The sequence below is a fragment of the Cupressus sempervirens genome, chromosome 7, assembly GCF_028749045.1.
Source record: "Cupressus sempervirens isolate cs-2001-9-10 chromosome 7, ASM2874904v1, whole genome shotgun sequence".
Classification (NCBI taxonomy): domain Eukaryota; kingdom Viridiplantae; phylum Streptophyta; class Pinopsida; order Cupressales; family Cupressaceae; genus Cupressus; species Cupressus sempervirens.
In genome coordinates this window covers 130,954,772-130,967,467 of record NC_143124.1, presented here as the reverse complement: position 1 = coordinate 130,967,467, position 12,696 = coordinate 130,954,772, and the positions used below count along the sequence as shown (strand labels likewise).

At 34.4% G+C, this 12,696-nt stretch overlaps 1 protein-coding gene across 1 annotated transcript; it reads right to left on the bottom strand.

The window, feature by feature from the left end:
• Positions 1 to 8,971: 8,971 nt before the first annotated feature.
• LOC149545858 (disease resistance protein Roq1-like) lies at positions 8,972 to 9,965 on the bottom strand. Its single transcript, XM_089793851.1, has 2 exons — positions 9,684 to 9,965; positions 8,972 to 9,166 (listed from the first exon to the last, which is right to left on the bottom strand). The coding sequence occupies exons 1-2, from the start codon at positions 9,963 to 9,965 to the stop codon at positions 8,972 to 8,974; spliced, it is 477 nt and encodes a 158-aa protein (XP_089649977.1).
• Between the last annotated feature and the right edge of the window lie 2,731 nt (positions 9,966 to 12,696).

Here is a 12,696-nt window from a genome sequence, read left to right as displayed (position 1 = left end):
TTAGATGCAAAGGTTTTAATGTTAAATCTATCTCAAAAAAATAGTATTATACAAGCTTATAGGGCAAACTTTGAGTTTTAAGGAAAAAAGCCATCAGAGAGAAATCTCAAATGAGTGTATTCAGGCATACCTACAAAAAATTATCAGAGAAGCTACATTAATTTCCCATCAGAGGCCCATTAGTAGGGAACAAGAATCACCGGTGACTATATAAAAGCTCTGCGAGATTACAAAAATATCTGATAATTTCTTCCATGGCAGGGGTGGGCGCTGATTCCTCCACATGCGCCAATCCGGCAAGGTAGGTTATTTTGCTTCTCGACCATATCATTTCAATGGAGATCTGAGATCATGTGAAAATATGTAATGCAAATGGTTGATTAGGGCTTTACTATTCGGTGATGCAACGTGCTCCCCTACCCATAGGTGGTTAATTATGTGGTGTTCCATGTGGTTAATTATGTGGTGTTCTAGGTGGTTAATTATGTGATTTTCAATATTATCTTACCAAGCAACGCAGGTTGTAAATCTTGCATGATGAGCAAAGAATCTATCTGCACTTTCCATACTCCAAAGTTTTGCCCAGAAAACTTTTCAATCTTCCACATGCACCAATCTGGCAAGGTAGGTTATTTTTCTTCTCGACCATATCATTTCAATGGAGATTTGAGATCATGTGAAAATATGTAATGTAAATGGTTGATTAGGGCTATACAAAGCCCTAATATCACTCACGGGTTAAGTGCATTTTTTTACACATGCCAATCTGGCAAGGTAGGTTATTTTTCTTCTCGACCAGATCATTTCAATGGAGATCTGAGATCATGTGAAAATATGTAATTTAAATGGTTGATTAGGGCTTTACAAAGCCCTAATATCACTCACAGGTTGTAAATCTTGCTTGATGAGCAAAGACTCTATCTGCACTTTCCATACTCCAAAGTTTTGCCTAGAAAACTTTCCAATCTTCCACATGCACCAATCTGGCAAGGTAGGTTATTTTTCTTCTCGACCATATCATTTCAATGGAGATCTGAAATCATGTGAAAATATGTAATGTAAATGGTTGATTAGGGCTTTACAAAGCCCTAATAGCACTCACGGGTTAAGTGCATTTTTTTACACACTAATTTTTGTGGGAATAATCTCTTTGAGAAAAGCAAATAGGATTATTTGAAGGGAATGTACAATCTTAGTTTAGGTATTTTTAGAACTAATATTAATTAATTAATAAAAAATATTACTTAAATACTTTTCTTAAATAATATTCAATTATATTATAATATTATAATTGATTAAATAATATTATTTTTTTAGTAAAATATAAGAGTTATACTTTTAATTATTTTGCAATTATTAATTGTAAAAATATGTTAACTAAAGATTATGTATTTTTTCTTAAAGGTGAAGTTATTTGCATAAATGTTTTTAGTTTATCTTTTCTGTGAATTCTATTACAAGAACTATCTTTACTGAAAAGAAGGGATACAAAAATTGGCTCTATATTTATAGATGGCATTTTAAATGTTATTTTTGTGTTCATGTTTTGTTTTTAACAGATACAAAATTTAGTATTCCATTTTCAAGTGTTAGTGTAGTTTTTTATTTTTTCTATTTTGCTAGGTTTTTCCTACACTTTTAATAATCTTGCTTAGGTTAATAAAGCATGTCTTATTAGGTGAATGGTTGTGAGGTGTCACCTTCCTACATGTGAGCATCCATTAGCTATCTTGGGAAGATACTTTGCTATCTTTAGTCCGATAGATGGTTGCTCCTCATTGGTTGGTGTTGCCACCTCCTCCCTCTTCTTAGCGTATATAAGCATGCTACCTGGCTTGTATTTGGATCTCTTGTTTTTGCATCCTCTTAATGCTATTCTGCTTCCAGCATTTGCATTACTCTCTTGGAGACTAACTCTATGATGCTATTTTGATTTTGTATCATTTGCATTCATAGTTTAGATATTTACTCTTTGCACTAGTTTTCTGGGTTATTAATCTTTTCAGATTCTAACATGGTATCAGAGCTTTTCTATGTGCAAGAGTAGATTTTAGTTTCCTTATTTGAGAGATTCGGGGGGGGCAAATAAACTTTATTGTAGTTTTTTGTTAAAATGAAGTATGCTCTTCTCTTGCATCTTTGGATGATCCTGAGAATCAGAAAAGTTTTGACAAAAATGATTTTTCTCTGGGGTTTCAATCTCAAATCTGACAACCAACTTACATATTTGGAGTTTTCAATCAGTTTTGCAGGTTCCAGCATGCCATTGATGGACTTAAGAAGCTGATCCAGCATTTGGATGTCATATTTTAGTTGCTGGGGTTATTTTCTGATTTTTGGAGCCATTTTTTATTGTTAAAGGCGTTTTATTTACACTACAACAACATCTTATGTTCATCAGAAAGAAAAACACTTTCAGGATTTTGTTCGCAGCCCCGAAAAACCATCTGGGTATCTTTTAGATTTTGCATGCAAGCTGTATATTTTTTAGAATTGAGCATGCAAAGCTACAGCGATACCCCTCTCCATTGGCAGTCGCAGATTTGAATGCAATTTTTCTTCAAATAAGAGGATGAGCGAATTTTTGTAGCACTTTCAGCCCAAATGGACATTACCATTGGATCCAAAAGGCCGTTTGCAATCAGGATTCATATAAAACTTGTCATTTTTTGACACAGAGCTCCACGAGGCTAATTTTTTTACCCGCAGGCCCTTCCGTACGGTCATACGGACGATCTCGGCATTTTTAAAAAAAAAATATTTATTTTCGGCGCTCCACCAGGCAGCCACCCAGTGGCCACTGGTGCACCACCCAGCGGTCGTCGCTGCGCAGCTCGTCGGCCGCTGCCACCGACAGCGCCGCCGCTGGGCCGCTGCGGCTCGGCGCCGCCCGCGGGCCACTCCGGCGCCACCTTTCCACCCTCCTCCGCCGGTTGCTCCTCCTAGTTCCACTGCCTCCACTTAGCCCGCCTCCACTCCAATAGTCTGCAGCGTTCTACCGCGTCAGCGCCACTGCCAGCGTGACACGTGGCAGGTGTGCCACGTGGCACATTAACACGTGGGCCCTGCCACGTCATTTGCCTGCCACGTGGCATCCACGTGGCACTGCCACGTGGCCTCTTTTTTTGCTATGACAGCTAACAGGCCGTCAAATTTATTCCAGTCAAATGCTGACGTCAGCGGTGTGTCATCATCCTTGCTTGCACTCTCCTTCTATTTGGTTTTGGATCTACTTGTGGTTTTTTGGCCATAACTTTTGCATACGGAGGTATTTTTCCGATCTGAAAGAAGTGCCAAAAAGCTGGTTCCGAGATGGAGATGCTGGTATAGGTGTTTTTTATTATTGATGTAGTTTGGTTTCCTGTTATGGCAGTCAAAGCTGGATGTTCTATTTTGCACTCCGGGAGGCGTATCTTGAGCTTCCAATCTCTGATTTTGGACTTCTTTATATTGTTGGAAAGCTCTTTCTGTGCTCTTTCTAGTGATGCTGGTTGTTATTTAGATTCTATTCCAGACACATCCTATTCATTCTTTTGCATTTTAGCATTCTGGTGGATATTCTGTTTATTTCAGGTCCGGAGATCGATTTTGTTGCTTCGTTTTGGGCTTTACCTTCTGTTTTTTCAGCCTTATGTTTTTTCTGATCATTGTTGATATTCACTGTAAGCATCTTTATGCAACGCACTGAGATAAAGTGCTACTCTTGCGATTCGGGATCCTTTTCATCATTGTGATTCGTTGTACTCGCACTATTATATAAAGTGTCATGGGGGGGATAGTTGTTTGCCACTTATAGGCCCTCTTTCTCTAATTCCTCATGCAGTGTCGATGACACATGCCTTTATTTGTATTTGTACCTCACTCTCGATGTGTTTGGCTCCTGTGTTGTAGGAGATTTTTGGCCCATCTTTTCAGCTGCCTGTCACCTCACCTACCTTAAGGGGAGGTTATATTGTTGTTCTATGCTTCTTTGGTTGATGGTTCGTGCCTTCTATTTCCATGGAGGTTCCTTTGGTTGATGGTTCGTTCTTCTATTTCCATGGAGGTTCCTTTGGTTGATGGTTTGTGCCTTCTATTTCCATGGGGGTTCTACAGATCAACATTTTGACAGAGTTTTGCGATTCTTCATGCTTCAGTGATGCTGCTTCTTCATGATCACTCCTTGTTCCTGTTTTAGGGGACAATTTCCCTAGTGGGAGACTTCTTCAGTTCTTCACTAGGTTCTTACCTCTTTTTGGGGGAGGGTTTTTCCCTTGTGGTTTTCTCTCTTTTCCCACTTTCAGAGGTTGTATCTTCTTGCATTGTACTTGGGTACCTAACATGGCCTCATTGTCGGGACCCATTTCTACATCCACCTAAGCTTCGCTTATGGGGGGTGTTAGTGTAGTTTTTTATTTTTTCTATTTTGCTAGGTTTTTCCTACACTTTTAATAATCTTGCTTAGGTTAATAAAGCATGTCTTATTAGGTGAATGGTTGTGAGGTGTCACCTTCCTACATGTGAGCATCCATTAGCTATCTTGGGAAGATACTTTGCTATCTTTAGTCCGATAGATGGTTGCTCCTCATTAGTTGGTGTTGCCACCTCCTCCCTCTTCTTAGCCTATATAAGCATGCTACCTGGCTTGTATTTGGATCTCTTGTTTTTGCATCCTCTTAATGCTATTCTGCTTCCAGCATTTGCATTACTCTCTTGGAGACTAACTCTATGATGCTATTTTGATTTTGTATCATTTGCATTCATAGTTTAGATATTTACTCTTTGCACTAGTTTTTACGGTTATTAATCTTTTCAGATTCTAACATCAAGTGTATCTATAGACTACTAGAACTATTCTGGATGCTCCATCCTAAGAAAGCATGAGCAATAGAATGATCTCTAAAGATGTCTCTTCAAACTAAAAAATGATCTTTAGAATGAACAATAGTAACATGTTCCTTTTTTGCTTGTAAGGCTGAGTAATAATGAGTCATAAAATTGCACAAATTTCTAGTACGTTATAGGTTTCATAGAAACTCAAATTCAAATATTCTAACATCAACACGGTTTCATTGTTTCATCGTCATATTTATGCAAAGGATTTTTGTCAAAAAAAATTCAAGAGAACTCATGAGCCCTGCCTTTAGCAAGGTATGTTGCGTGGAATTAGTTCTCTCTCATATACAAGAAAAATAAATTAATGGACACAATGAGTTCAATGATGCTTCATCCTTGGGGAGAAATATAAATTGCTGATAAAAAAAGTTAGGTTGAGCATCTTAAATATTAAATGCCTTTACTATAATGAAGTATAGTTATAAATAAATAAATAGATAAATAATTTAAAAAAAATTCAATGTGTAATTTATATATATATATATATAGGTAGGTGTGTGTGTGTGTGTGTGTGTGTGTGTGTAGATAGATAGTTATTGTGTGTGTGCATGCACGTGTGCTAGATAAAACATGTTAAAGTAGTGTCAATTTCACTATTTCATAATTGAAGTATGATAGAGTAAGTTAGTATTTTTAATTTTATTGGTATTAAAATTATTTATTGTATTTATTTTTTTTAATGCAAGATTGAGTTATTTGATATAAAAGAAAAGTTAGGAACTTGAAGATTAGAGTAATTTTAAATAGACTCGGTCCTATAAATCATGTTCAGTCATAAAAAAATGTAATCTATGAGTTATGTGGTAGCAAATACTAATACATGTAAATTTTACAACTAATGGTTTGGGCAAGGTGATGTGACTATAAATGTTGTCATACTAAATGTTGTAATGATACTAATAGTACAAAAGTGATGGGAAAATTCTGGATGGTATAGAGAAGGGACTATGTATGGTGGTCAAGTTGGAGAAATTTTTCGGCTTCATAGCTAGCTCCCAAAACATGTTTGGCAAAAATTTTCTGACTTGAACTATTCTAGTAATGGAGTGTCGATGGCAAGGATGTGACAATTTTTAGAGTGACATTCATGAGGTAATAGCCTTATCAACTAGATGAATGATAAATATAATTTAAATTATAAATATTTATTATTGTTATTACTAAATAATTTTATTCAAAGATTTAATATTTATCTAATAGAGGTTCTCACTATTTACTAAATACTAATATATTAAATGTAATTATAATAAAATAATGTTATATTTTATACAGATGGTTATTAAATGAAATTAATTTGATTAATAGTGATTCTATGTTGAGATTATAAAATACTTAATTATAATTAATATTATTTGTATACAGAGATAGATTTGGAATTTTCTTTTGAGTGTGTGGAGGTTTTTTCATCTTCAAGAGTTTATATATAGATTTTGAGTGCAAATTGGGGTGATTTTGAGTTCATTTCTTGTTCAAGATCGATTGAGAGGACATACAAGGAAGTTAACTAATAATGATGTATTGTTAGGACAAAGACTCCATTAATGAGCAATAAAAGTTATACATAGTTAAAGAATATTTTAGTATGATTTAAAATTCATCGACCATTCATTTAGTCATTTGTTTGGGTGACTAAATATTAGATACCAATTGTTTATTCATTTATTTGATCATTTATTTAGCCACTTATATTAGTCCATCCTTTTGATTTTAGCCAATGACCAAATTAATCATTTATTTAGTCACTTATAAATTACAAAATATTACTAGAATTTGATCACCTTTAGTCATGTGACTAAAAGTTTTAGTCATGTAGTCATTTATTTTCCAAAATTCTACTAGTGAAGGGATTCATGAAGATGTGAAACCACCTATTGATGGTCCTATGCAAAGATGTGGAACTTAGACTGTAGAACATATCTCTTTGAAGTCATTCACCAGGATGATATAAGGTTAGAACACAAGTGACTACAAACTCTTGAGAAGCATATTGTTCAAAACCATCACAAGGCTTCCAGAATGATAGATCAGGATTTGCCATTCAATATATTGACTACATTTGTTGAACTTTGCATACTCTTTTCCAAGGCGTGTTCAGCAATTGTATATATTTAAACATTGTGTGCCTAGCAAGATATGTTCAATACTTGTGTGCATTTTAATATTGATGCTATTGAACCCAATTATTTTCCTTCCTAAGAATATTAGGGTATAGATGATTGCATATCTATATTGGAAATAACCTAATATATGTGAAATTGATATGTGATGCCTATCTTATTAATATAAATTGAATATAAAATATTTTTCTTTAACCTCAAATTATCTATAATATTTTATATTGAGACTATCTTAATAAGTTAATTTAATTAGTTTTTATCAAATTTAGTATACTAAATTTGTACAATTTTCAATGGCACAAAATGGAAGTGCAAAATACACAATTAGTACCTCTAAAATAATAACTAGTAATGCTATGATTTATTTAATCAACATCTTGCAAGGACGTAGAATGAATGACTACTAATGATATACTTTATTTTATTAGCAAAACTTGCAATAAAAGTGAATACCATTAAATAGTCACAATTTAACTCAGAAGATTGTCTCAAAAAGAATAAACTATCCACCAAAACAATCTACAAACTCAAAAACATAAGTGAACTGCACCCAATTTTTCAAAGTCAACATAACCCTTGCACCACTTGGTTCATGTGCTGGCATGAATGGTGAGCATCTGAATAATCAATAAGTTTTGTTAATTTAAAAAGGGTTTTTAGGTTTAAAATTACAGTAATGATCCCTAAAAAATTTCATGGCTTAATCTAAGTTTTTTTAGCACAATGTACACAACCATATAGATAAAACCCCTCTCATGTGAACATTTTGAAGTTAGTCATTTTTCCTTGACTTTTCCACTCTAGGACAAGAGTAGTCTTAGCCACACAAAGATAAGCACCACCTAAGATGCAACTTTCATAATGTTTACTATTAAATAGACCTTTGGAAAGCTCAATCATATAGAGATATTAGTTAAAAAACATATGCATTAGAAATATAAACTAAGGGGAGGACCCCATGTGGTTGCTAAAATTATTTTTTCTAGAAGCTGCTACTCCATTTTTTTACCAAAAATTTGTGAAGTTGGTGGTTTCGTGTAAGCAAAATTTGTGCTTATTTTTAAGCATCCTCTTTTAAATCAAAATTTTAAATGAATATCTATTGCAAATTAGATTTGGAAGAAAAAATTTAGGCAAGAGGAAAAACATTTATGAAGATATCTATGAAGTAATACATTTACCTGGAAATGCAGTATATTATCAATCTGCTCTGGACGCCAAAGCCGATATGATGAGTGCTCACTTGTCATCTCTCTTCCCATGTCCCTCAGATGATCGTGCATCCGTCTCTTCTTCTCATTGAAGGTGTTATGTTTCTCGGAAACTAGCTCCACAAGACACTTATTTACAAGTGTTTGTAAACCATGCAGGCCACTCCAACCCGATCCATCCCACAGTGCTATAGCTGTGCTTTTGCATTCGCCGATGAGAAAACAAGCCGCATCCAAGAACATCTCTCTATCTTCTTTATCCAAAGCATCATAGCTAACCTGTAGCCTTTCTGTGATGTCGCTAGGCAATATTCTTGAGATTTTATCTAATTGGGATTCCCAGTAAGCAATGGAATCCTCACCATGTAACTGTCCCCCTAATACCTTCAGAGATAAAGGCAGACCATCGCAAACCTGGATGAATTTGTCAACCAGAGTGTCAAATCTGGTGGGTGGAGAAGACTTCTGGAAAGAATGCCTGTAGAATAAATTCTTCGCTACTGAGCTCTCAAGTCTTGGCACTTCATAAATGTTTGAGATACCCATCGGTTAAAGAACATCCCTTTTGCAGGACGTCACAAATACCATAGTTTGGGATCCGAGGTTGAGTTTATTTGGCAAAAGAGCATACAACTGATCGATGTGATCCAGGTCATGCAAAACAATGAGGGCCCGAAAAAAGCTCAAACAATTTGTGAGTACCACTTTGCCTTCGTCAACACTGTCTAATGACAAATTTTCAATGCCAAGGTCTGTAAGAAGCTTTTTCTACTTCTGAGGTAAAGCATTTCTGGATGCCGCATCCTGCACGTCAGGAACAAAACCGCATTTTTGAAATGAGCAAAAGTTTCTGTTGAAGAGCTCTTTGGCCAAAGTGGATTTCCCAATGCCACCCATGCCCACGATCCCTGTGAGTTTTTCACTGTCTTCTTCACTTGTGACTGATTCGACAGAAGCCTTGTACTAGTTCATCCAAACCAAGTGGATATTCGGCTACATGTATGGGATCTATTTTCATTAATCCCAATGCTCTATTCACAATGTTCTTCAAAACTTTGGCCCCGTCCCTAAACATTATGGGCAAAAAATAAAAATCAAAACAAAACACACAACACGAATTAAGTAGAACCTATATATTGTAGAATCTGAAAACAAGTAAAGAATATAGAGTGTAATACAGCACACAAAACAACAATTATTTCCACGCACTAATTAAAATTAGATTACAATCATTTAAAATGAATATATTGCGTGTTCTCCAACGCTACAAACTCCTTCTACGCAGATATTCACTCTATCATAAACAATGCAAACTGATACAATTTTTTCAGTTCCTCTTGCATGAGCAGATAAATATTAAAGAATATATAGAATACAAAAAATTATCAGTTCCTCATGCATCACTTTTATTAACATATATGGAATACAGAACTTGACTATCGAGGAGAAAAAGAAACAATACATACTTATTATTGTTAACCTGTAAGCCGGAAAGGGATGAAATTTTGTGTATTGCCGCTTTCCACTGATCGAGCCTTTCCTTGGTGTATCTATCTTTCTTTGCATGTTGTGAGAACGCATCGGCATATATTCCTTTTCCTTGATCAATATATCTGAGATCAGAGGGATCAACATGATAGAAAATGGGAACGATTGTAGCAGGGGCTCTGATTTTGAGCATGTAAACAAGCTCATCCAGACACCATGAGGATTGGGCATAGTTGGGAGAGAAAATGGCAATGTGAAGAGAGGCACTGTTCATTGCTGCTTGTATTTCTCTCTATATCACATCGTCGGGCCGAATTGCACCTAAATCGAGGAAAGCGCGGAATCCCTTGCTATCAAGGGTTTCCTTAATTTTTTTTCGCGAATTTGTATTTCGTATCGCTTCGGATGGTTAATGAAAATCTGCCAGAGCTCCGTGGACGCAGGCTCGGAGAATGGTGGTAACTGGTCAAATATGTTTTGGCAATCAGCCTCATGTAGCATTTGCCAGTTGAGTTCAATAGATCGCATAAACCTGCGGAATGGAATGAGGCAGATCTATACCAAGATGTTTAGAATGGACAGACACCATTCCTGCAACAATTTAGGGATCTCCATTAAAAAGTTCCCATTTTGCCTGGGCCTTGAAGAAGGTTCAGGCTGCTCAAAAGCGTCTTCCAGTTCAGGCTACTCAATAGTGTCTTCGAGCTCAGGCTGCTTAGTATTGGAAGCTATTTCAAAGGATCCAAATTATCCTTAATACAAAGAAGAGACAGAACCACGGTCACAAATAGAGGGAAAGAATGCTACGTGAGAAGAAAATAAAGATTTGGAGAAGAAGAAGAGTGAAAACATAGAAAATGGCCTGTCCAAAACCGCGTGAGTTCGTACAACTTTTTACAAAGAAGCGTCTCCATTGAAGACGGCTACCTACGGATGGGGCCATGTTTGCGTAGATTGCACCATACATAAAATAGCATAACTATAATTGCAACAAACGTACATATATAAATAGTCTAAATTAATAGATGGTAACATGGATGACAATGGATGACAATGCAAGTGCTCTAGGGCACCGGCTATCTAATTGATTATTTTTAATGTATCATGCACATTTTAGGCATCATGGCATACATAGGCATTATGGCTGTAACAAGTGATGGAAGTGGAAGTAAAACATCTATGAGAACCATGCACTATCCTATCTTGCAACTGTGAGGCAACTTAGGGAAAAATACCTGATTTAGAGAAAACAGTTTTCCATACCATATAGAGAAAAATACCTCATATAGAGGAATATTTAATATTCATCCCCAAAATCAATCAAAAAGATTTAAATATAAATTGATATAACATATATTCAGTAATCTTGAACTTCCAAAGTTCATCATGGAATTTTTTTATTTTTATTTTTTAAATTTGCAAGTCAAAAATCATACTCATAATCTTCTAAATAAAGCATAACCAAATCTTAAAAATATTTTGTAGTCTAAGAGTCTTGCAGAATTACTATTGTAATTGCTTGATACTTGGACAACATGACATGTTGGATGTAATCTTATGATTCTATTATGAGAAATTGGTGTTTTGTGGATCTGAATATCTGTGTTATTGTTATATTATGATATGTGGTTAATTGTTGATGGCTAGGATTTGGGGATTCTCCTACCTTTTACAGCATCAGTTTTACTTATAAATGTTATTTAAAAATTAAAATGTTGTAAAGATAGACAAAGTTTAAGAGAGATTTAAAACATAAAATATAATAGTAATTTAATAACTATATTTAAATATCAACGCATTTAACAAAGATAGATCTAAAATTTATATATAATACATCTTCACCAATCCATAAAATAACAAATATAAAATTAATTTAAAAATGATATTATTTATTTTGAATTTTTCTACACTAATATACAAATTTTCTTTATGTTATTATTACTTATTGCAATTGCTCTCATATATTTCTATTTTATCTTTTCAATGAATTATAAGTATATCAAATATGATTTAAAAACTTCAATTGCTAATTGCTAATAAGTAAGCCAAAATACATAATAATAAACAAGAATTTACTTAATTGAGAATTAAAGTTAATTGAAAATGTCTCAAGTAAATAGAAAAGCGCGGTTCGGAGACACGTGGTGGATGGAAATGAAGCAACACTACTAAGTACAAAATATTTGTCTATTCTTCAAATGTACCTTCTTTGTTGATCTCATCAAGGATAATAATGAGAGTGACAATAAAACTCTTACTTTTCTTTTCTCCTTTTCTTCTTTATAATCAAATTTTCATCTATGATATATCCCATTTGAGATTATGTAAATGCAATAGTGATTCAATTTACTCTAATGACAATACATATTTTGCTAATCTTAACTAATTTTTGTCCAATATTTTATTAGCAACACTTGCAATGAAAGTGAATACCATTAAATAGTCACAATTTAACTCAGAAGATTGTCTCAAAAAGAATAAACTATCCACCAAAATAATCTACAAACTCAAAAACATAAGTTAACTACACCCAATTTTTCAAAATCAACATAACCCGTGCACCACTTGGTTCATTTGCTGGCACAAATGATGAGCATCTGAATAATCAATAAGTTTGGTTAATTTAAAAAGGGTTTTTAGGTTTAAAATTACAGTAATGATCCCTAAAAAATTTAATGTCTTAATCTGAGTTTTTTTAGCACAATGTACACAACCATATTGATAAAACCCCTCTCATGTGAACATTTTGAAGTTAGTCATTTTTTTTTGACTTTTCCACTCTAGGACAAGAGTAGTCTTAGCCACACAAAGATAAGCACCACCTAAGATGCAACTTTCATAATGTTTACTATTAAATAGACCTTTGGGAAGCTCAATCATATAGAGATATTAGTTAAAAAACATATGCATTAGAAATATAAACTAAGGGGAGGAGCCCATGTGGTCGCTAAAATTATTTTGTCTAGAAGCTGCTACTCCATTTTTTTAGCAAAAAATTGTGAAGT